The 23,678-nt window shown below is 35.2% G+C and overlaps 3 protein-coding genes across 3 annotated transcripts in view; 1 reads left to right on the top strand and 2 right to left on the bottom strand.

Annotated features, from left to right (window-relative positions):
- gba2 (glucosidase, beta (bile acid) 2) overlaps positions 1-970 on the bottom strand; it is a 31,608-nt gene extending 30,638 nt beyond the window's left edge. Inside the window, exon 1 of the mRNA XM_056461320.1 lies at positions 652-970. The gene's annotated coding sequence lies outside the window, so the exon portion shown is untranslated. The remainder of the gene's footprint in view (positions 1-651) is intronic.
- Positions 971-1,689: 719 nt separating this feature from the next.
- On the top strand, positions 1,690-13,549 carry rgp1 (GP1 homolog, RAB6A GEF complex partner 1). Its single transcript, XM_056462808.1, has 9 exons — positions 1,690-1,969; positions 2,379-2,494; positions 2,643-2,776; positions 5,005-5,088; positions 5,381-5,530; positions 7,135-7,281; positions 7,376-7,503; positions 9,951-10,128; positions 12,998-13,549. Exons 2-9 carry the CDS (start codon positions 2,379-2,381, stop codon positions 13,219-13,221), a joined length of 1,161 nt encoding a protein of 386 aa, XP_056318783.1. The 5' UTR covers positions 1,690-1,969; the 3' UTR covers positions 13,222-13,549.
- Positions 13,550-13,637: 88 nt separating this feature from the next.
- Positions 13,638-18,081, bottom strand: msmp1 (microseminoprotein, prostate associated 1). The gene is made up of 3 exons (XM_056462807.1): positions 17,945-18,081; positions 17,754-17,862; positions 13,638-14,310 (listed from the first exon to the last, which is right to left on the bottom strand). Exons 1-3 carry the CDS (start codon positions 18,045-18,047, stop codon positions 14,142-14,144), a joined length of 381 nt encoding a protein of 126 aa, XP_056318782.1. The 5' UTR covers positions 18,048-18,081; the 3' UTR covers positions 13,638-14,141.
- Between the last annotated feature and the right edge of the window lie 5,597 nt (positions 18,082-23,678).

Below are 23,678 nucleotides of genomic sequence, written 5' to 3'. Positions count from 1 at the left end.
TATAAATCTTTTAAACTTACAATTTCATTTGTCTATTTAATTCTGTAATTTAGAAAAGTATGTTGTACACTGAATTTGTCCCTTAACTTTGATCAGGGTTGCAAACATCCCACAAAACTAGCTTTATATGATTTAGTGATTGAGGTAAAGTTGGTTTTATATTCACACATTCGTTCAGTGACAACTTGTGTCTCGCTCCATATATTGTTTACCATGGTACATTGTATATTCGGTCTAAAATCACATGCAAGTATGACATGGAAACAACATTACACTACATGCACTTATTTTTTGACTGAACAGTGTTGTACTTTAAAAGTCATTAGCTTCTAATATGATTTCACTATTTAGAATATGCAAAAACTACCTTTCTAAAATTATATTAAAGGAGAAAGTCTGAATGTGTGAATATAAATCTAACTTTACCTCACTGATTTAGTGGGCCTGCCTTCTGAGATAAAAGCCAATCATTTCTCTTTTTCTCCATACTATCCTTTGACTCTAATTTTAAAAAGTGAAAGCCTGTTTTTGACCTATTTAGGAAAATATAGCACCACCGGAGGCTTCAGCAAGTTAGTTGTTTAGTTTCTTTTTAAGTTTTCCATGTATAATTAGTATTGTATGTTATGATCAGATGTAGATCTCTCTTACCTGCCCTTGTCTCTCCAGCAGATCCCGGGATGTGTGTGTGTCAGTGACGAGCTGCACTTGTTTTGACTCTCGCCTGCATGTCTTTATGTTAACAGATCCATCATCATCCGGTGCTCCTGCGACTGCTCCTCCACCTTGTTGCGGTTGGATCTTGCGAAAAAATTCAGAAGTGAAACGAAAATGCTAAACTGTAGAGACGCAAGCATTTATACACCATTCATAAGTTCCCTTAAATACAAAGCGCGTATTCTTGTACAAGACAGCACATCACGAGCTCTAACTGATGAATTGTTCAATGCCAAGGATCAATTTCCAGTACAGTAGGGCCTTCTGATGGATTAAACCACTTAGAACATACTAGGGGGGTCGTGTTAAATAGAGAGTCGTCATCTCAATGTTTTCCACAAACACACAAATATTATATGTTGTCTGTTGTGTCTCATACGACATTTATTTCACTATTTAAACGATTAAACATTACAGGTTTATTAACAGTTTGTTGTGAGAAAAACGTAACACCCCCGCTGTGATTTTAGATCGGACCTTACGTCACATTTGCCACGAATGGCAAGTCGTCTGAACTCGTTTTAGCGAATCGGTTCTTTTGAACAGCTCATTTCCAGGAACCAGACCAAACGTTACCCAGCACATTACCATAGGTGTCCAAAACGTTCTTTTAAATAAGCCTGGTTATTGGGATTTAATGTTTAAGTTCCAGCTTCTTCCAGACCCATTTTTTTAAGACAATCACATGATTGTTGTTTGTAAACGTTTGTGGTAATAACAAAGATATTTTACAATATTATTTTATAGTCATTGACACTAATGCAAATAAAAGGGTACTTATTTTTTAATCTTGTTTTCGAGCCTATACTTTTTGTAACTCAGAAACATACAGTGGAATTAGTAAACAATTCATTCAGACAATTCAACTGATTCGTAGAAATGAATCGACTCGTGTGATTTGATCCATCGTATGAACATCGCTATACCGGAGTTTATTTTAAATTACGACTTCTTATATTTTCCTTGAGTTATGTTGTACTAACTAATACAAAACGATATGCATAATAATGATTTTTATAAAAGCAACTGTCATGTTATGATAACTTTTCATTTTCCGTTTATGAATGTAGCAACAACGTTTGAGAACAAAACTCAGGGAAACCACATAATGACCAAGAAAAATCCGTCTCCGGTTGTTTTGTTTTCAAGCTGATGGATTGTCGCCGGTTTTTTTTAATTTCTTTAATCAGGAACACGACATAGAAAACCGAAAGGAATAATAAGTTGGTCCTTCGCTGTAAACACTTTCGAGGTGAGGTAATGTTATTGTAAAGGAAACAAAAGGTTAAGACTTTCTGCTAATGTAGTAACACGCATAGCTGCGCGACGCCAGCTCTTTAAATGCAGAAATGAGATGATCACTGTTTAGTCTTATCTTTGTCTGAATGTTTCTGCCAATGCCATTTTATTTATGAGATTTATGTTTTTTATGCATAACCACATATGTGAAGACAAAAAGTCCAACCGTTCTAAAACCAAGCTCATCCTCAGAGTTTATCTGTTGAATAATAGATTGTTTTCGTTACCTTTGCTAACAACATCTTAAACCGGCCTATGCTAGTTTGGTGGTCATCGTCTTTTGGGAAAACCCCATTAAAACACATATGTACACTAATAGTATTTACTAAGTGTGCCATCTTTTCCCTCTCTGTTTACTTTAGATGATTGAGGTGGTGGCATCTATGGCACGAGGGCCTGTATTTTTGGCCGGAGAGGTTTTAGAATGTCTCGTTACCTTCACAAACCCCATGTCACATCTGTCTACATCTGCCAGCAGGTAATGGACACTTATAATGGAATTGCAAGGCTTCTTTTTGTTCATTGCCTGGGGGATTTAAACCCAGCTGTGCTTCGGTCTATCTCCACTTTTCATTTTTCAGTTCAATGTGTTGTTCATACTGAATGAATCTGTCAATCTTTCACAGTGAGATGTTGGCATGGTCCAGTGCTCAGATCCACTGCCAGTTTCATGCCAGCGAGAGTCGCGTGGCTCTACCCACTCAGGGCACCAAGCAGGACGTGCAAGCCGAGAGTGACACCGTGCTGATACCAAGCAGAGGTGAAAAATAAACTCATCAGTACAGACTAACTTATAGTAGCCTTGGTGAAATCTTGGTGATTTCCAAAATCCAAGTCAATAGTTTCAGGCATATTAAGGGTTATAAAGAAAGAAAGAAAAAAATGTCAACATCAAACTTGATACATTGAAGTCCTGTGAAATAATAGTTTTTTACTGAACATTATTTTCAATATTGTTATTGCTAAGCCACAGCTTTGTGAAACGACCCTGAGCTTGAGCTTTCTGTTGCATAATGATGTATGTGCAGGTACAGACTCTCATGTGACCTGGGTAGGGTTGCACCAGCTGTTCGTAAGTTCTTTCTTAAACTGGAACTTAAAGTCCACACTAGGGGCTAAGTAACTACTAGCTAGTTTGTAACAAAATTTGTTCTCAGTTTGGTTGCACCACATGTTCTTAGGGCAAACCGTAGTTAGTAGGTCGTAAGCTCTACATAAAGTCATGCGTAGAATGCCTTGAATGACGTAAAATACAATAAAAAGCATTTAAATCATTAAACTGCTTTAAAATTCTGCAACTAATGCATCGACTGCTGTAAATATTTAGTTGAAGCGTAGCGTTATGTTTAAACTAAGTTCAGTGGTGCAACACAAAAATATTCAGTAGTGTGTAAGTTGTAACTGAGTGTCCCTTTAAGTCACAACTAGGCTACTGTTTAACTTGCGCACTGCTGGTGCAGCCGACCACTGACTGCAAAACCCAAAAAGTTAAGGTAACTCAAACCATTTGAGGAAACCAATTGCAACAAACCATTTAAGTTCAATAACTAATCCTAATGAGTACTGTGAACTTAATCCATTTGAGTAAACGAAGCAATTTGAGCACATTAAAACCTGATAAATGACGAGAACTCAAACCAACCAAGAATTGTAAAACTGTAAAACCCAATAAGTTAAGGCAACTCAAACCGTTTGAGAAAATTGATTGCAACAAACTATTTGAGTTAAAAAAACTAATCTATATGAGTACTGTGAACTTACTCCATTTAAGTTGAAGTAATGAGGTATTTAATTAACTTCTTACCTTCAACACTGAGTTCTACACTCTTTTACAAATGAGTAGAATTAACTTTGTCAATTTTGAGTTAACTACACTCATTTAGTTTGATAAAGTTGACTGCTGGGTTTTATAGTGTGGTCATTTACATTATAGAGATGCATTTGTCGTATTGTTCATCTAAATGCTACTAGTGCTTATCCTGGGCAATGCAACCTATATAAAAATGAAGTAAGATTGCTGCACATCGTTGGATTTGATCTTCAGTGTTTGAGCTTTCAGCAGTGAAATTTACATTACACTGAACTGAACTTCAACTGTGCAAACTGGACTGAAGAAGTTTCAATTTACTTGAACCTCATCTATGTTTTGACACAATCTACATTGGAAAAGCGCTATAGATATAAAGGTGAATTGAATTGTAACTTTTGTATGCAACACAATTGGGGGTTTTCTGAGATATTGATATTCTGTATACTATATGTTGGCATGCGGCAGGAATCTTGACTCCAGATTTTTGTTAATGTGCTTATGACTATTTGACAAGTTTGTGGATTAAAGGTTATAAATAATGTTGTAATGTTTCTACCAAAGATGAAATGTTTTATGTCATAAGACCTCAGTTTATTGTTATAATCCACAGGTGAACTTTAATTTGATGAGAATGTTTGCTTGCTTTAAGCAGAGTATGCAAATTCACACAATTAAATATTATGTTTTTTATAAAAAATCAATATTTAAGAATGTTGTTTAGCATGTATTTTATGTACAGAAAGTGGGTAAAACTGATGACTAGAATGATGACCAAAAACGGTTGAAAATGCATAGTTTACACTCGTCTGCTGATATAAACCTTCAGTCGGTGACTTCTGCTTAAAAAAAGCATGTGAAAGTAAACAGTGTGATTATTTGAATTGGTCACAGACTTCCTGTTTGTGTCATTTGTCAACTTGTCTGCCTATATGTTGTTGTTGTTGAATTGTGCCTTACATATGACAGTGTAAGCCAAATACAGTGAGTTTATGTGAAAGTTTGTTTGTGTTGAGGATTAGACGACAGACTGAGCTGGTTTAAGCTTTACCTATTTTTCCCGCTTTCTGTAATCTCTTTATTTACAAGAAACTTCTTGATTTTGGAGAGGGATTTAGATCATGAGCATGAGGAGAGATTTCATGATTTCTTAGTTGTTGTTTTTTTTTTCATTGATTCAGGTGAACGAGGGCAGTGTGTCCTGGACACACCACCGAAGATTTTATTCTGTGACCTTCGCTTGGACCCTGGAGAGAGCAAGACATGTAAGAAACTGAATGTAAACCACACACAGATTCACTCATTTTTATGATGTTGTTCACACTTTCACACCATCTGTTATTCTAAGTGAGGCCTTTATTGAACATCAGTTTTCCTCATGATTCCTCAAGACCCAGATAAAGTTACACTAAAAAAAGGCACAGAGCCAAAAGTCAGTTATTCAGTCATGTAATGGCAAATTAAGCTTATCATTGTCATTATCATTCTGAGCTACAGCAGACAAGCACACATGCATTACAAACTGAGATTTTCACCAAATAATGTTTTCTCTTTCAGATTCCTACAGCGAGGTCGTGCCCACTGACGGTCCGCCTAGTTTTCGGGGTCAGGCAGTGAAATACGTGTACAAACTCACGATTGGCTGTCAGCGAGTCAACTCGCCTATCAAATTACTGCGAGTCCCTTTCAGAGTCCTGGTGCTTCATGGTAGGTTACACACATGACCTCTTTGCTGCCTTTGTATACGATTTCCCTTTTAGTCTTGTCCATTCAAAGCTGAGCTTAATTTTCAGCGTGCTAGATTAGAGGTGCATTAATAATTTCTTCAGATTTTTTCCCCGCTAAAATGAATGAGTGTGAAATGTTACATATTTGCATAAAATGTGATAAATTTTTTTTTAATCCCACATAAAACATGGTTCCCTTTTGCGAAGGCCCTCATGTTATCACATGATCAGACCAATATGTCTACCTCGGTAAACCACATATTATTATCAGATTTTATGGTTGAGGAATTAATTACCATGAGTGACAAATATACACATGAGGATGGTGTCATCACAGTGCCATCAGTAATCAAGGACTTTTGCTTGTTTTAGATGTTCAGTCATCTTTATCTTTACAGCACTTTATACAGTACAGTTTAGGATTATAAAAAACAGCAAGTGATAGAAAGAATGATGCAAATCTTTAAAATCCAGTTAATGAGTGTTATGATTCAGCTTGAATCTGATGATTCAGATCAATAAAGATCAGGATCAAGCTCCGTTTGGTGCTGTCAAATTCTTTACATGTACTCATTTAGCACAGTTCCAAAATGACTTGCAAATCAGTGTTATTACTGCTATTACTATTAAGGGTCTTTTAGACCTAGTATCGACTTATTTCATATAATGTATGAGCATGACTTTGATACTTTTTGACAACTAAAGCTATTTCGGAAGAATACGTTTAAAAGGACTTTCAATCCTGCAATCTCCACGTTTGCTGTTTTGCCAATAGCCAGCATTTAATCCAATGTTTGCTGCCATCTACTGGAAAACAAACTCTAGGAAAATCCTTGATATTTCTCCTGAAATGTAAAATTAAGCCACTAGATGGCTGCACCGTGTCACTCACTTGCCATGACCTTTTAGGTAAAAAATGTACACAAGTTTTTTAATTATTAGAAATATATTTAGACATTCATAAAATCAGTATTATGGCAAAAAAAACATTTTTCTGGTGCTGTCATATTATTCTAGTTGTACTCTTATATTATCATTATGCAATGAGTGATCTTAAAATGACAGTAATTCATTCATTCATTCATTTTCTTGTCGGCTTACTCCCTTTATTAATCTGGGGTCGCCACAACGGAATGAACCGCCAACTTATCCAGCACTTTTTTTAAGCAGCAGATGTCCTTCCAGCTGCAACCCATCACTGGGAAACTCCCATACACTCTCATTCACACACATACACTATGGACAATTTAGTTTACCCAATTCACCTGTACCGCATGTCTTTGGACTTGTGGAGGAAACCGGAGCACCCAGAGGAAACCCACACAAACACGGGGAGAACAGGCAAAGTTCACACAGAAACGCCACCTGACCCAGCCGAGGCTCGAACCAGCGACCTTAAAATGACAGTAATATTATTCAATATTACAATAAATTGTACACCAAGAAGTTTATTTAGTCCCCAAATGAGCCAGTCAAAAGTGATCAGAAAGTCCATCAGGTGACAGAAATAGAAATAAAAAACATTGTGAAGTCGGTCAGGATGCACCAGACCAGCGTTTGATGATGTTTGATGTTCCTCTGCAGGCATGCCAGAGCCTCCGTTCCATCAGGATGAAGAAGTGGCTCCTTCAAACCCTTTCCTTGAGGAGGAGGAAGGAAGCAGGAGAGATACAAGACCACTAGAAAGAGCACTGGACATGCTAATGATCACTACCTCACGCCGGTGCCCGTGTGCGTAGGAATATGGGTTTATATCAGTTGTCATGTTGTTCTCTTGTTTTGAATTCTGTGAATCTGGTAGTGAGCACATGTCTTTCCTTTACAGATATGTTCAACATCACAAACATGCGGGGGAAGGTGGCTAAGTTCTGTATCTTTAAGACCGTGTACAGGCTTGGAGAAGATGTTATCGGCACTTTCACGTTCTCGGAAGGAGATATTCCATGTATACAGGTCGGTGAGATTTCTTTAACGTCAAAATAACAATACACAAATAATACATTTTATTTGTTTAATCAAAAATACAGTAAAAACTAAATATTTGTGAAATTATATTTCCAGTTTAAAATAACTAAGTATAAATTTGTTCTGTGATGACAATGCTATTTTACTCCAGTCTTAAGATCTTTAAGAAATCATTTTTATATGCTGATGTGGTGATCAAGAAACGTATATAATTATCTTAAACTTGTATAATTATTATAGGTCTAATTTGAAATATTCTTGTGGAAAATGTGAAGTCTTTTTGTCCTGGATTTAGTCTTTGATCACTAGTTCTTTCACCAACAAAAATACTTTGAAGTAAATTTTTACTTTTCTATCTTTTGATGTAGTGTGTCCACAGGAAATATCAGTTTACATTTCCAAAAACAATAAATAAAAAAGTTGATTAATTGTAATAGTTCAGTTAGATTTCTGTTTGCATGAAGAGTCTGACAGCAGCCAGTGCTCAAAACAGAGATCAGATCCACCTGAAAGACATGAAGAAAAAAATGAAACAGACTAAATCCTGAAGAACTGTGGAGACTGAACACTCAAAGAAACCTTCCTGCAAAGCTGCCTTAAATTATGGACTGTGCACCGAAGACAAACGCTGCTTTAAACACAAAGGCTGGTTGCAGAAAATGTTGATTTATTTAGTTAATAGAAATTGATAAATAAAATCAGTTTCTGGTATTATTTTTGAAACATCATTTTTGTTTTGTAACAAAAGTACCTTTAAAGGGATAGTTCACCCAAAATGTTTAAAAGGATGGTCCACCCAAAAATTCAATTCAGAAAAATTCAATTCATTTATTCTCCCTCATATGGTTTTAAACTTTTATGAGTTTCTTTCTTCTGTTCATCACAAGATAACATATTCTGAAGAAGATGGTGGTGGTGGTAAAATACTCAATGGGTACCAGCTACCTTACTTTCAAAATATATTATTATTATTATTATTAATATTATTAATATTATTATTATTATTGAAGGAAAATAAAATTTGCATATAAAACAACAGTAAACATTACAGTTTTCTTTTTTCTATTTCAGTTTTAACCCAAGCCCCTCCCCAAGACTTGATTATCCCAAGGTGGCTTAACACAATAATTTGGGTCAAATACAATAAATAGTCTGGAGTCATGCATATCATAATATAACAGCAATGATGGAAATAAAATAAAAAGAATAGGAGGATGAAGAAAAAACTACATTTAAGACAAAACACCATGAAGTGGAAACAAAGAGATATTCTTGTCGTCAATCCCAGTTGTAAGAGCAACAAATAATAACTTGACATCTAGTTGATCCTTTGGAAAAGTGGCAGAAGGTAGATTTTTTTTCTGATGAATCATCTGTTGAACTGCATTACAATCATCACAAATACAGCAGAAGACCTATTGGAACCCCCATGGACCCAAGATTCTCACAGAAGGGTTACAAACAATATGGGGGCGTGTGACAGATCTGCAGAATGGATGGTAACATCAACAAGACATATCAAGACATTTGTGCTGCCCATTACAAACCACAGGAGAGAGCAAATTCTTCAGCAGGATAGCGCTCCTTCCCATACTTCAGCCTCCACATCAAAGTTCCTGAAAGCAAAGAAGGTCAAGGTGCTCCAGGACTGGCCAGCCCAGTCACCAGACATAAACATTATTGAGCATGTCTGGGGTAAGATGAAGGAGGAGGCATTGAAGATGAATCCAAAGAATCTTGATGAACTCTGGGAGTCCTGCAAGAACGCTTTCTTTGCCATTCTAGATGACCTTATTAATACGATATTTGAGACATTGCAGAGATGTATGGATGTAGCCGTCTAAGCTCATGGGAGTCATACACAATAGTAATTCTTTTTCCACTGCCGCATGACTTTATATTTTATATTTTTTATTTCTGTTAAGTGACAAGACTTTTGTGGAAGCAAAGTCAGACCTTACTGTCCTAATTAAATAATTATGAAAATTAAAATAAGTGTAATCTAGAGGCGTTTGCCTTTCATATAAGCCACTTCTGATACCAAATGATCAACTAGAAGTCAAGTTATTATTTGTTGTTCCTAAAACTTAGATAGGCAATAAGACTTGTGTCAGGTAGTGTACAGATTATTTAACAGCTGGTTAATTCTTTAAGATTTTTCAAAGATGATAAAATAGTTATGTATAAAACTTACTCTTAGTATTTAATATATAATTTTCAGAAGAAAGAAACTCATAAAGGTTTATAACCATGTGAGGGAGAATTAATGATGCTGCATTTTTGGGTGGACTATCCCTTTAAACTTTATATAGTACTGCAGCTTTAAAGTTAGTTTTGTTGAAATGTCTTGAAGATGAATTTTTGCACAGTACTGTAAATACTTAATGAAGCGGCCCAGAAATGTTCATGTGCATTTATGTCTTCTGTCTGTTCAGTATTCAGTAAGTCTGCAAAGTGAAGAGGAGGTGCAGGAGCAGTATCAGAGACGACCCGGCCAGGCGGTCAGTGTCACTGGTCATGGCCGACATCTAGAGTCCTGCTTGCACACAGCATGCAGCCATTTCTCTCTTCCCGTGCCCCTCAACGTCACTCCGGGGTTCACCACAGATATAGGTTACAAAAACTTCATCATCTACAAATGTACAGAATGTGTTTCATTTACTATTTGTTTTTAGATGGTACTGTTTTTTTTAATTGAAAATAGATATTATAAATATGTGGCCCTGGACCACAAAACCAGTTACTTGGGTATACGCTACCATAGTTTGGGGTCAGTAGGATTTTAAAATGTTTTAAAATAAGTTTATCCTCTCACCAAGGCTGCATTTATTTAATCAAAAATACAGTACAAATTGTAAAATTGTGAAATGTTATTGCACTATAAATATATCATTTGTCATTTAATTAAAAAAATTATTACAGTTATTTTAATGAACTTTCAGCTTCATTACTCCAGTCTTCAGTCACATGATCTTTCAGAAATCACTTTAATATTAATTATTATTAATATAATTATTAGGTAACACTAGAATAATGGTCCATTAGTTAATGTTAGGTAATGTGTATACTAGCATTATCTAAGTATGAATAATGTTGTAAAGCATTTATTAATCATAGCTCAATATTAACTAATGCATTCTTCACATCCAAAGTTTTGCTCATTAACATTAGTTGATCCACAGTGAGTTGAACATATACTATAAGCTAATAACTAATGTTAACAAAGATGTAAAAATACTGCAATGTGTTACTAATTGTTTGTTAATGCTAGTAAACTCATTAACTGATGGGCCATTATTTTAAAGTGTTACCTATTATTATTATTATTATTAATTTTATTATTATTATTACCAGTGGTAATCATAGTAAAAGCAATAATGACTTTAGTAACAATTTCATTTGAAACTACATACAATAAGAAAGCAGAAAAAAATTATTTTGTTTTACATTTAATAACTGCCACCTTGATGAACAGAATCATTTTATTTAAAAAAAAGATGAAAACAATGACTACTAATGGGAGTGTATATTCTAAAAGATTTTCAAAAACTATATTAAATTGGTCAAGATTAAATAAAAAAATAATGGCCAAAAATATAAAGCTAATTCTCCATGAAGATTTTTGTCAGTATTCCACTGTAAGTATATCATATCTCAATTTAAAATTATTGACCTACATATTTCATTTTGACAAATTTAAATGCTATTTTCTCAGTATTTAGATTTTTTTAAAACCTCAGATTTTCAAAATAGTTGTATTTTAGCCAAACATTGTTCTAACAAAGAATACACCAGTGGAAAGCTTGTTTATTCAGTTACTGTGTGATGTTTAAGTATTTAAATTGCAGAAAATTGACAGTTGTAGTCAGAATTGTAGGGAAAGGTGTTTTTAGCTACAGCGGTTCGAACTCTGTCAAATGAATAAAAAGTCATGGTGAAAAACTGTGCATTTCTAGTCAAACCATCCTTCTGCAATCTTATACCAAAAATAGAAATAAGGGCAGTATTAATAGCTATAAATGTGGGAGAGCGTTGTTTTTATGTGATTGTATTGTATTGCAATATGGAGCATTATTAAGTGTTGATGTTAAATCAAAAGTAATTCACAAATACTTGAAAATGAATTGATTTAATGACAATAGTTCTCTATGTTTACAACTGAATTAGTTATAAAATAACTGTATAACATGATAAAACATAAAATGATAAAACATATGATAATAATTGTACCCAGCTTAAATGTAAAATAAAGTGGAGGGACAGACAGACAGACAGACAGACAGACAGAGAGAGCGTAGGCCCCGAAGATAGCCTGATAGCAGGAGAATCAGAGAAGATAGACTCCAGAGCAGAAGAAAAGAGCAGGAAAAAGCCAGAGCAGAGTTGATGGTCTGCCTTTGAGTCTTGCCTTTGAGTCTGCCTTTGGAATCACCTTCTGGGTGAAAGACATGCAATATAAACAAATGCATATGATCATTTACGTTCCTACAGAATTATTAGAATAATTTTTTTTTCTTTATTAAATATTTCCCAAATGATGTTTAACAGAGCAAGGAAATTCTCACAGTATGTGATATTTTTTCTTCTGGAAAAAGTCTTATTTGTTTTATTTTGGGTAGGATAAAAGCAGTTTTTAATTTTTTTTAAAAACATTTTATGGTCAAAATTTTTAGCCCCTTTAGGCTATATATTTTTTCGATAGTCTACAGAACAAACCATCATTATACAATAACTTGCCTAGTTAACCTAATTAACCTAGTTAAGCCTTTAAATGTCACTTTAAGCTGTATAGAAGTGTCTTGAAAAATATCTAGTCAAATATTATTTACTGTCATCATGGAGAAGATAAAATTAATCAGTTATTAGTAATAAGTTATTAAAACTATTATGTTTAGAAATGTGTTGAAGAAATCTTCTCTTCGATAAACAGAAATTGGGGGAAAAATAAACGGGGGCTAATAATTCAGGGGGTTTTAATAATTCTGACTTTAACTGTATGAGTGGTGTCGTCAAAGCCTACATGTAATAAAATCAAGTTTTTGGACCTACAATCTGTCGAAATCATAGTTTGGAGCACTTTTAAAGGGATAGTTCACCTCAAAAAATGAACATTTACTCACCCTCAAGTGGTTCCAAACCTTTACAAAAGAAGTACAAAAGAAGATGTTTTTAAGAAAGCTAAAAAACCTGTAACCATTGACGACCATAGTAGGAAAAACAAATACTATGTATTACTAAGTCAATGGTTACCGCTTTCTAATATTTTTCAAAATATCTTATTTAGTGTTCATCTGAACAAAGAAAGTCATAAAGGTTGATGATGCCAAATACAAGTATCCCTTTAATGATTCTGGTTTGCATAACCCTGGAGTTTAAAATGTTAGATCAAAAATATGCAAACCAGGTATGTGACTTTTATTAAAACTGCAGTTGAATTAATGAAGAAAGCATTCTCATCCAGTGTTTTTTACCTCTTTCTCAGTGACATTAAGATGGCGTCTGCATTTTGAGTTTGTCACGGCGAGGGAGCCTGTGGAGGCACCAGTGGTCCTGCAGAATCAGTCAGAGGTCACAGTGTGGACCGGGGCCGAGCACGTGGATGTAGACACCTTCAGCTGGGACTTGCCAATCAAAGTGCTTCCCACCAATCCCACGCTCGCTTCATATGTTTCGCAGTTCACAGGGACAAACAGCATCAATATTTGAGTTGTGCTGGGGTTTGAAGCGGGAGATCCCAAAACAACTGTCATGGTGTCATGCGAGCAGTCCATTCCTAATTCAGTGTCGTTCGAATGGTTTTACCTTTTGCCGTGCAATGAAATCATTCTTTATTTAAGCTACTTCAACATTTCAGACTTGACCAAGAGACGGCTTTACCTCTTGTAATGTTAAAAAATGTTCTGTATTTATTGTCAATATTGCAATGTGTGCTCCAAAAGACTGTTTCTATTATATTTCAGTTCCTCTATTGCAAGCTATTTTGTACATTTCTCTACATGCAAAAGAAAACTGAATAAAATCTGTAAAGACAGAAGATTCCAGCTGAAGATTTAATAAAACCCTTGACACTTTATGACGAATTTTTTAAAAAAAGCAATGAAAACAGAGATTTTTTTTGTTACATATTTTTTATTAAGAGTAAACAAACTATTAGAGGGTATATATTACTAGGCCTGTAGCTGATTATTTACAATAGTGCATAAATGATTAAGAAACAAAACGTTTTAATTTTAAAAAGTAGAAGCATTATCAAATGTAATTGTCAAACCAAAGTCTTCTTGCTTTTATTCTCAGAGCTTAAATACATCATGACTATTCAGGCAATGAGCTGAAAGACACAATGCAGTGCAGTTCATTGATATAGCGATTCAATAAAAATGATAAATGGTAGAATAAACACTGATCAATACACAATGCACAACCATTTCTTATCTATTTTTCATTCTAGTGTAATGTTAAAACATTAAAAAAGCCAGCTTTTCTTCCCTACTTTCTACATGTCAAACCAGTTTCTTGCTTCGAGCACTTCAATGGTAATGGTTATGCTTTCAGAATACAGATGCTTTAGGTCGGAGTATTATCTCACATGACAGACAGATGATTTGTGAATAAAGTCGTCTTCCATGCTAGCCTCCCAGGTTAATGTTGAGTGCTCCGTGTCTCGGGTCAACATTGTTGTCTTCTCCAGGAATGCAGGGCAGGCGAGGGTCGGCGGTCATGACCAGCGTGACCTGACACGTCAGAGACTCAACTCGAACCTCACACCAAGGAGGGAAATCCACGGGCCGATGGACACTGCGAGTGAACAGTTCTTTAACATTTGGGCTAAACGGACAGATTTACAGTGAGTTTTAAACAGCAAAGATCAAGATGCATAATATGTATTTAAACAAGCAGATTTTTTTTCTTTCTGCATGCTCTTCGCTCTGCATGCGTGTGAAAGAGAAATAAACAGAGAAAAAATGAACAGACGACAAATAATATGCGGCTCACTTTGCTTGCGGATATGCCCATTTAATTAATTCATAACTGCCACTAATATCCATGCATAAGGGAACCTATTTTGAGTGCTTGAGAGTGTTTTGCATGTAGTGCAGTTGGTCAAATATTTGTTACCTAGCCTGTAATAAATAATAATTATTAAATAAAGCAAGTTATACTGCAATCAGGGGATGTGCTCTATCGACTCGATAATCTTAATATTATTTCGTATTGTGTGCTGTGCCGCGGTTTTCATATCAGTGTCCGCACGTTTAAGATTTGAGGTAATAACATCGCCATGATGGTCAAAGAAATCGAAACATCCTTTTCAACCCAACGCAATTTAATAGGGCACTATAAAGGATAAAGAACTTAATTCTTATATTTGCTTAATTTTTTACAGCCTATAGGGCTATACCTCTCACCATGTAGTATCTTTTCTAAAACGTACAGTATAGTGTAAAATCATGTTTATTATCTAAACAATCTATTAACTAAAACAAACAAACAAAATTATATTTTTAATCGAACACATCACATAAGGTACACATACAGAGCCGTCCCATCTAGTATTGTGAAAAGGCATAGCTGACAATCTATGGGTAAAGCGCCACCCATCGGTCAAAAGCTGCTGGCACACGTAGGTACCTCTGTGGCGGCGGTAAGAGCGGAGGCAGAGGGAACATTTTGAAGTGGTGACATCTGTATGTGTGTTTATGGAGTAATTTACAATGACTTCAAACAGCCATTAATAAACAATGACCATAACTCTTTGTTTTATAAACTTGATTAAATGGTTCTTTTTGGAAATTTTGCTGACTAAAATAACTTTAAAACATAAATTGCAACTAACTACATCAACTATCTCTTCTTAGAGTATTTGCAGACATTTAGGTTAGGCTTAGAAAGAAAAATTTATAAATAAATGAACACACCATTTGGGAGAACAATTAAAATCAGTTGTTTCTAGAAAATAAGCAGGCCTCTATGGCAAGCTGTTTTAAAATCTAAAACACACATATAAACAAGCAACTACTACACTGTAAAACAAAATATTATTTGACTTTAATGAAAATAAGTGAGTAAACATGTTGCTTTAAAAAATGATTAGTTGGCTTTACCTAAAAAAGTGAGTAAACCTCTTGCCTTAATTTGTAAGTAAATGAATTATGTGCATAATTATAAAAGTTAAATTAATTTAACAGTTCCAAGTTACAATGGGTTTAATCACATTTTTAAGTAAATAATGACTTTTTACAGTGTACTTATTTCTAATAATAACACACTAGTACTTATTTTTAGGGACTATTACTTTTTTACTATTACTTATTTACTATTACATGCATTAGTATTTAATATTATACACTGTAAAACCCAAAAAGTTAAGGTAACTCAAACCGTTTAGGGAAACTGATTGCAACAAACCATTTAAGTTCAATAACTAATCCTAATGAGGTGAACTTAATCCATTTGAGTAAATGAAGCAATTTGAGCACATTAAACCCCAATAAAAGAGAACTCAAACCAACTAAGTGCTGTAAACCCCAATAAGTTAAGGCAACTCAAACCGTTTGAGAAAACGGATTGCAACAAACCGTTTGAGTTAAAAAAAAAAACTAATCTATATGAGTACTGTGAACTCCATTTAAGTTGAAGCAATGAGGTAATTGATTAACTCATTACCTTCAACACTGAGTTTAAAACTCTTTTCAAATGAGTAGAATTAACTTTCAGTCAATTTTGAGTTAACTACACTCATTTCATTTGATACAGTTGACTGTTGGGTTTTACAGTGTACTATATGTACTTATTTCCTAGACAGTTAGACTTATTCTTTGTATCCTAATTTCAGTAGCAAATAATTACTATTCTATTGTTACTAGTAAGATATTTCAACTGACTTTCAGAGCAATCTGTTAGTAAGAAATCAATTTTGATTAGTTTTCCTTTCAATTATGATTAGCACAAAATTAATTAGGTTCTCAACTTTTATGTATTTTTTTTATTTTAGTATTTTTAATTAGTTTATTATTCTGTTTACTATAATCTGTTATTCTGTTATTAGTTTATAACTGTTTACTCACCTAGACATGATCTCTATTTCTCTGATCCACCTCTCTGCGCTCTATATGATGGGGCTTTTTCATTCCTTGCTCCAAACCTCTGGAACTCACTCCTCTACAATATATGGCAGGCAGGATCCTTGAAAGTATCCATGAAGACTTTTTTTTTATATATTTTTTTTTAGACTTGCCTATTTGTGGAGATTTGTCTTTTTGATTAATTTTTTTTCATTTACAATGTCTTTGGCTTGTTTTATCTCTGTATCATTTTGTTTAACCTCTGTATAACTGTATTTGCTCTTATCCTTGTATCTTGTATAAGTGTAAGGTGCTTTGAGAATTAAGTTTTAAATGATCTGTATAATAAATAAATAAATTATTATTATTATTATTATTATTATTATTATTATTATTAATATATACTAACACTAGTGTTTATTTAAACTTAAGGAACTAGTATATATTGGATAAGTACTTGTATCTTTTAAAAAGGTACCTGAAGGTTCAGCACTAGTGGCTAATAGAGATGTTTAATGCTTAAAGGAATAGATACTAGTAGCTAAATATATGTGCATCAAACTCTGTTGTCATTCATTGTTCTTTTACCAAAGGTGTGCGCTGTATTTTTGTAAATTACACAGTATTTTACTGTAATATGAACTGTATTTTACTGTAGGAATGTTGTGCAGTATGTTACAGATTTTTAAAGTTGCATTATAAAAACTACAGTATATTTTACAGTAAAGATATACATACAAATACAAATACAGCAAGACAAATGATGCTGTAAATGTAGATACAGTATTTTTGCTGTAATTGATTTACAGAAAGTTACTGTAGATTCTACAGGAAATTGTTAACAGTGTAGTTCAAACAAAAATGTACACTTGCTCACTATTTACTCACCCTCTACTGGCCGCAAATCTTTGTAAGTTTCCTTTTTCTGTTGAACACAACAGAAGATATTTTGAAGAATGTTAGAAACTGGTAACCACCGACTTCCACGAGGAAAAACTAATACTATGGACATCAATGGTTACTGGTTTTAAACATTTTTCAAATTCTCTTCTTTTGTGTCAAACTCAAACAGGTTTGTGAAAGGTGAGTAAATGATGACCGATTTTTCAGTTTTGTGTGAACTATCATTTCAATATCAATCTTATGAAAGAATGCTAGATGTGTTCTAGTTCTTACGTTTCACAGCATCCCACGCCTACGGGGTGCAGACAGGTGCAATGAACACATCCCTGCTCCATCCAGCTCTCCCCCATTGAGTACTGCTTCCCATCATACTCACACAGAGCTGTGAAGAAAGACGTCAAACACACTTGGAGTCAGAGTGGACGGTCCACAAGAGCACTAACCAAATAATCACTTACACTCACCTTGAGAGTTGAAGTGGCACTGCATTGGTGCTGCTGAACATCTTGTCCAGACCATACAGGCCATGAAGAACATCACTGCATCGCGCCTCGCCATGATATTCATCTTGGTTGTTCGATTGACTTCTGATGTTCTCTCCTCTTTCACACCTCAATTTATACATCCTTGCGTTCATGGGACGGGTTTGGGGAGTGGTTTACCCCCTACCTGAGGTGTGTTAGTTAGGTTAGTTAGGCTGTTTGAGGGGGGTGTGTAAAGGAAAAAGCTGTGGCTTGGCACAACTTTCTCTTTTTCTCTGGTGATTGCCATTCTCCGCTCCACTGGGCATGACCCTGAAAAACTATAGAAATTCTGACACATCCTGGGATGACTAAGAGAGGTGGGGAAGAGAGCGAGGGAGAGCAAGTAAGTTGACAGGAGAGGGGATGAAGAACAATTTTGGATAAGATGGATTGGGTTTTTGGTGGATACTGGTCAGATGTTAGGAATAATGTTTTGGAAAAGGATTTTTTTTTAATGCTCACCGGGGATGAATTTTGTTTGCTTTTTGTTTTTTGTTTTTTTTAAAAATCATTTTAATTTGCTTTAAGTAAGTAATGTGTATTTATAGCGCATTTATCACCATACTCCCAATATGCTTCACAATCATGAGGGGGTCTCTCCACGCCACCACCAGTGTGCAGCATCCACTTGAATTTTTAATGACCACAGAGAGTCAGGACCTCGTTTTAACGTCTCATCCGCTCACTGACAGTAAAGCGTCCCCTTCACTATACTGGAGCATTAGGACTTACAGATTGAGCACCCCTGCTGGCTTCAGTAACACCACTTCCAACAGCAACCTAGTTTTCCCATGTGATCTCCCATTCAGTCACTGATCAGGTTCAGACCTGCTTAGCTTCAGTGAGTAACCGGTCTTGGCCTGCAGGGTGATATGGTTGTAGCGTGGTGATATTAAAAATTTAATATTTTTAAGTGTTGAAAAGCTAAAATATTTGCAGCTATTTCTCCAGTCCTCAGTGTCACAGCCTTCAGATATCGTTCTAATGTGATTTGGTTTATTCTTTTTGTTACTGCTGCTCAATTATTAAAAATGGTTTTTATTATTAGTAATATTAGCATTCTGCAAAATAGTTTTCTGTAAAATGTTTTGAGATTCTTTAACTATTAAGATGAGACTCTTTAGGCAAAAAGATTTTGGGCTTTTTATTATTCATGTTTATATGTGCAACCCACTGGTCCTACTGCACCCAACCCGGTCTGAGCTGGGATCGAACCAGCGATTCTTTGAAAAATTATTTTCTTACTTAGATTTTTTTGTCTTGTTTCCTGTCCAAATATCTAAAAATTCTTAAATCAAGAAGAATTTTTTTGACAAGCAAAACATACTGTCTTGTTTTAAGACAATAATAATATACCAAAATTTAGTGAGTTTTTCCCTTAAAACAAACAATCTGCCAATGGGCTAAGCAAAATAATCTTATGTCAAAAGGAAAAACACGATTATTTTGCTTACCCCATTGGCATATTATTTAGCTTGTTTTAAAGAAAAACTCACTTAATTTAGGCATATTATTTCTTAAAACAAGACATTGTTTTGCTTCCCCGGAAAATGCTTCTTGATTATAAAAATTTTTAGATACTTGAACTAGAAAGAAGACAAAAAATCTAAGTCAGAAAGCATTTTTTGCAGTGGAGACGGTTTTCCATAACAAGAGAGAGCACCATTAGAGGTCAGAGGAGGAAGGTTTACGTGCACAGCACTACGCTAGCTGGCCTCCGTTAGATATGAATTAGGTTTTTACACAGGTGTATGTTCATCATTTGCATAGCATTTAGTTACACAATTTCTGGTTCTTTGAAATATTTTTGTAATTATGGGGTGATAAAAAATATGTTTTTGTGCATTTGCATTTAAAAAAGTATAATAATAACAATGTAAAGAAATGTTTGTATCTCTACTGATGCTGGGGAGGAAAATAATTATAAATAAATGGGTCGGGACAGAACCCCCTCTTGTCAAGGACTGGATAATCCTGATTAAAGAAACCATAGTGATGAAAAAAATTGGACATATATTAAAAGGAAAATCCAAATCATTCCAGAAAATGTGGGAAACTCCTTTGAACTGTCTTGGCATTGATTATAATTCTACTATGTATCCTTAATTGTACACACCACAATATTGTAATATTGTTTTGAATTACACCACACTGCTGTTTTTAATTTCATTTATTTAGTTTTATTTATTAATTTTTATTCTATTTTTCTTATCTTATAATTTCTATTTATTTATTTTTTTCATTTCTGTTTTCTCTTTTTTTCCCCTTAAAATAATGTATACTGTTCATGTTCTACTCAGTACTGTGTACATACGACCAATTTTGAAAAATCCAATAAAAAAAAAAAAGAAATGTTTGTAGTTCTTAATAACTTTTTTGCTTTGAAGACTTCAAACAGGCTTATATTTAGACAAATGTTGACCATAATTGTAATCGTCTTTATTCTGCTATTATATCAGTTTAATCCAATGGTCTCAAACTGGATTCCTGGAGGGCTGCAGCTCTGCACAGTTGTGCTCCAACAGTAATCAAACACAGCTGATCCAACTAATCAAGGTGTTCAAGACTACTATGCTGCGCCCTAAAAGTATGTACTTTTTTAATATAGGAAAAGTATATACTTTTGAGTGTGTAACAGAAGAGTGTGAAGCTTTGGGACATACTACTTCATTAACAGATCATTGTGTTGCTTAAAGTCCCCTGTCAATCATCTCGACACATCATCCACATTTCTTTCATATTTACCGTAATTACAGTACATACCTTATTGGAGAAACAGCAGCAGGATAATCTGCCAAGTCTTTCATACAGAGAAATCTCCTCAGGTCTTTAGATAATTATGCATTCAGATGTTAATGTCCAAACATAACTTGATATAAGTTCACAGTGTTGTTGTAGATAAAATATAACACGGAAAACGCGGTTTAAACATGTTCCAGTTGGCTAGATATTAATTATCAGTCATTCAAACAACTTTACCGAAGCCTCTCTACTTGGCGGACACGCGAGACCATCCTTCATGTTTGTAGTTTGATTACACTTTTTACCCGAGCTTGTAGTTCTAAACAATCCAATGTGCAATGTATTGTGGGCAATATTAGCGTATATTAGAGTATGGACTCTTCTACACTTTGAGTTTTTACCGGAATTAATAAACCATCTGGAAACCTTTGGCATACTCTTTTCAGCAAACTATGGTTTGGAACGTTCTAATTTCAAATACTATTTAGGATGAATATTATGCAAATTGAGATGCAGCACTAGAGACTATTAAGCAGGTGTGAGTTGGAGATGGTTGGAGCTAAACTATGCAGAGCTGTGGCCCTCCAAGAACTGAGTTTGAGACCACTAGTTCAATATGTTCTTGTCTAATTGGTATTAATTGGTACTTATTAGTATAGATGGTTCCATGAAGAACCTTTATCATTGTTGGTACCTTTTCAGTCCTCAAATGTTTCCATAAACTGTAGAAAAAAGAGGTTGTTTCTTTAGATTAGATTATTCAAATCTTCACACTTAAAATGTTCTTTGATGAACCAAAAACAAAGTTCCAATGGTGTAACTGTGGAAACTTCCTCTTTGTTTGTTCCTGGCACCTTTGTTTTTAAGAGTGTGCAACTGATAAAATCACAGGCCAACATTTTGGTCAGACGTCACAGTTTATGCATCCTTGAATAACACTGATGATGGTCATCTGGTGGTTCTCAACATCCACCGGGTGGTTACCAGGTGATCTTTAAACACACAAACACAGACGTCCATCAGAAGCGTGGTCCTCAGGTCTCTGTGACCCCCATCTGCACCTTTGGACTGAGCTCATGCCAATGATGTCATGGCCCCGGTGACCTCATGATGGTCCAGCTGAAGATGTTCATGAGCAGGAGGAAGCTCATAAAGGCAGAACTGGACGTTTATTGCAGAACCGCCCCAGGTGTGTGTTTATGACCAGAGTAAATGAAGATGTAATATTCCTGAAGTGTGTTTTGTTGTTGTTGAGGAAGGAGCCTGGGTATGTGTCAAACGCGAGGGACAAAGCTTTGAGCGGATGCCGAGAAGGTAACGCTCTTTGAGCCAGAACCAAACATTACATACTCATTCGCGCATTAGCTCATCCCTCCTCATCTCTGCTATCAAGATGGAAAAATGTGCGATAGAAGAAACAGGCGTTTTCCAAGGAGGCCCAGGGGTACCACAAAGTCTGTTTGTAGCATTCACGCCTGTGTCACCCCACAGTAGTCTGAAAGGTGTTGAAAGCTCCTCCCTGTGTACTGCGTGTTGCACTACTGCTACTTTGGACAAAATGACTCACGGCCTCTCCTCTGCTCTGGCCGTGATTTCTGACCATGTTCCCCTCTGGTTGAAAGTTGGTGTCGTATTTAAACATTGGCAACTCATAGGACATGATTTGTAGCAAATAAGAGTTGAAAATTAGCCAAACGGCCATTGGGCACCAGTTCTTGTTTTTTTGGCTTGTCAGTTAATCTTAGGTTATTGTTGTTAGATGGATGAAGTAACTAAAAGGGTTGTTATGAATAGGTTTTTTTGGCTTCATGTTTCCTGATTTAATGGTAAACTTTTGGTAACCTGTTTCCTAACTTAATCCTCATGCAGGCACCAATGCAATTCTTGGAAAATAAGATTATTTGGAAGTTTGATTGGCCAACACTGTCACTGTTTTGTTTTCTTCTTACTAAGTTAAGTCATGTTGGATTCAATCACAGAACTCGGACATTAAGTACATCTCAGTTTTGGGGACTTATAATCACCTTTGGGAGACCTTTCCTCTTCCAATTGCTAGTTTCAGTCTCAATGACAGAATGTTAAAATCTTTAGTTGGATAACGCTTTAGTTTAAGTACACATGCCCACTATTAACTACTGGCTGATTACCTGCCTATTATTAAGATATTGTCTGTTTATTAGTTCAAGTAAGTATGATCTTATTCTACTTCTCTAACCCTACCTAATACCTAACGCAGGACAACTATAGCCTACCTAACTATTAATAAGCAGCAAATTAGTACTTTATTAAGCTAACTGTCTTAGTTAATAGTTTGTTTTAGTGAGAATTGTACATTAAAATAAAATGTGACCTTTTGTCGATCATCTTCTAATAGGGCCACATATTAAGACGTTATTAAATGGTCAATCAATCAGAGTGTCTTTAAAGACCCCGTCCAGCTGTCAAAAGCACCTACAGTGGGAAAAAATATAATTCCTCATATGATGCTTCCTCTTTTTTCACATTATGAAGACATGTATGTGTGTGCTGTTTACCTTAGGAAGTGATGGCATTGGGATGCTCTGTGTAACCGATAGAGCTTGTGCTATGCTCTCTGCGATGTTCTGCTTGACTGACACCAACCAAAACACTGTTGCAGACCAGGTGCACGTACACCCCTTGATAATAGTGGTGTACTCCAGTGGCTTTGATAAAGCACACTGCATTGGGATGTTTGCATGAGGAACTACAGGAAGATTTGAAAGTGTTGCCCAGGCCTCCAAATCCAATCGAGCATCTGTGGGTTTATGCTGGAGAGTCAGTGCCTTGCCAGGGAAACACTGTTCTGGCAGCAAGTGGATGACCAACAGCCCATTAGGATGGATGCGATTTTGCCAAGTAGAATGTGATCTTGGATTATCATCTAAAAATCAAAAATGTCTTCTAAAATGTG

Source organism: Danio aesculapii, chromosome 7 (assembly GCF_903798145.1).
Source record: "Danio aesculapii chromosome 7, fDanAes4.1, whole genome shotgun sequence".
Lineage (NCBI taxonomy): Eukaryota > Metazoa > Chordata > Actinopteri > Cypriniformes > Danionidae > Danio > Danio aesculapii.
Note: the sequence above shows the minus strand (reverse complement) of the source record. Positions and strands in the feature narration are given on the sequence as shown.

Coding starts and splice junctions, on each gene's coding strand:
- msmp1 (XM_056462807.1), bottom strand. CDS start 18,047: ATGAATATCATGGCGAGGCGCGATGCAGTGATGTTCTTCATGGCCTGT. Junction 17,863..17,944: donor GTGCCACTTCAACTCTCAAG/GTGAGTGTAAGT, acceptor CTTTCTTCACAG/CTCTGTGTGAGTATGATGGG. Junction 14,311..17,753: donor GGCGTGGGATGCTGTGAAAC/GTAAGAACTAGA, acceptor GTTCACTCGCAG/TGTCCATCGGCCCGTGGATT.
- rgp1 (XM_056462808.1), top strand. CDS start 2,379: ATGATTGAGGTGGTGGCATCTATGGCACGAGGGCCTGTATTTTTGGCC. Junction 5,531..7,134: donor CAGAGTCCTGGTGCTTCATG/GTAGGTTACACA, acceptor GTTCCTCTGCAG/GCATGCCAGAGCCTCCGTTC. Junction 10,129..12,997: donor GGGGTTCACCACAGATATAG/GTTACAAAAACT, acceptor CCTCTTTCTCAG/TGACATTAAGATGGCGTCTG.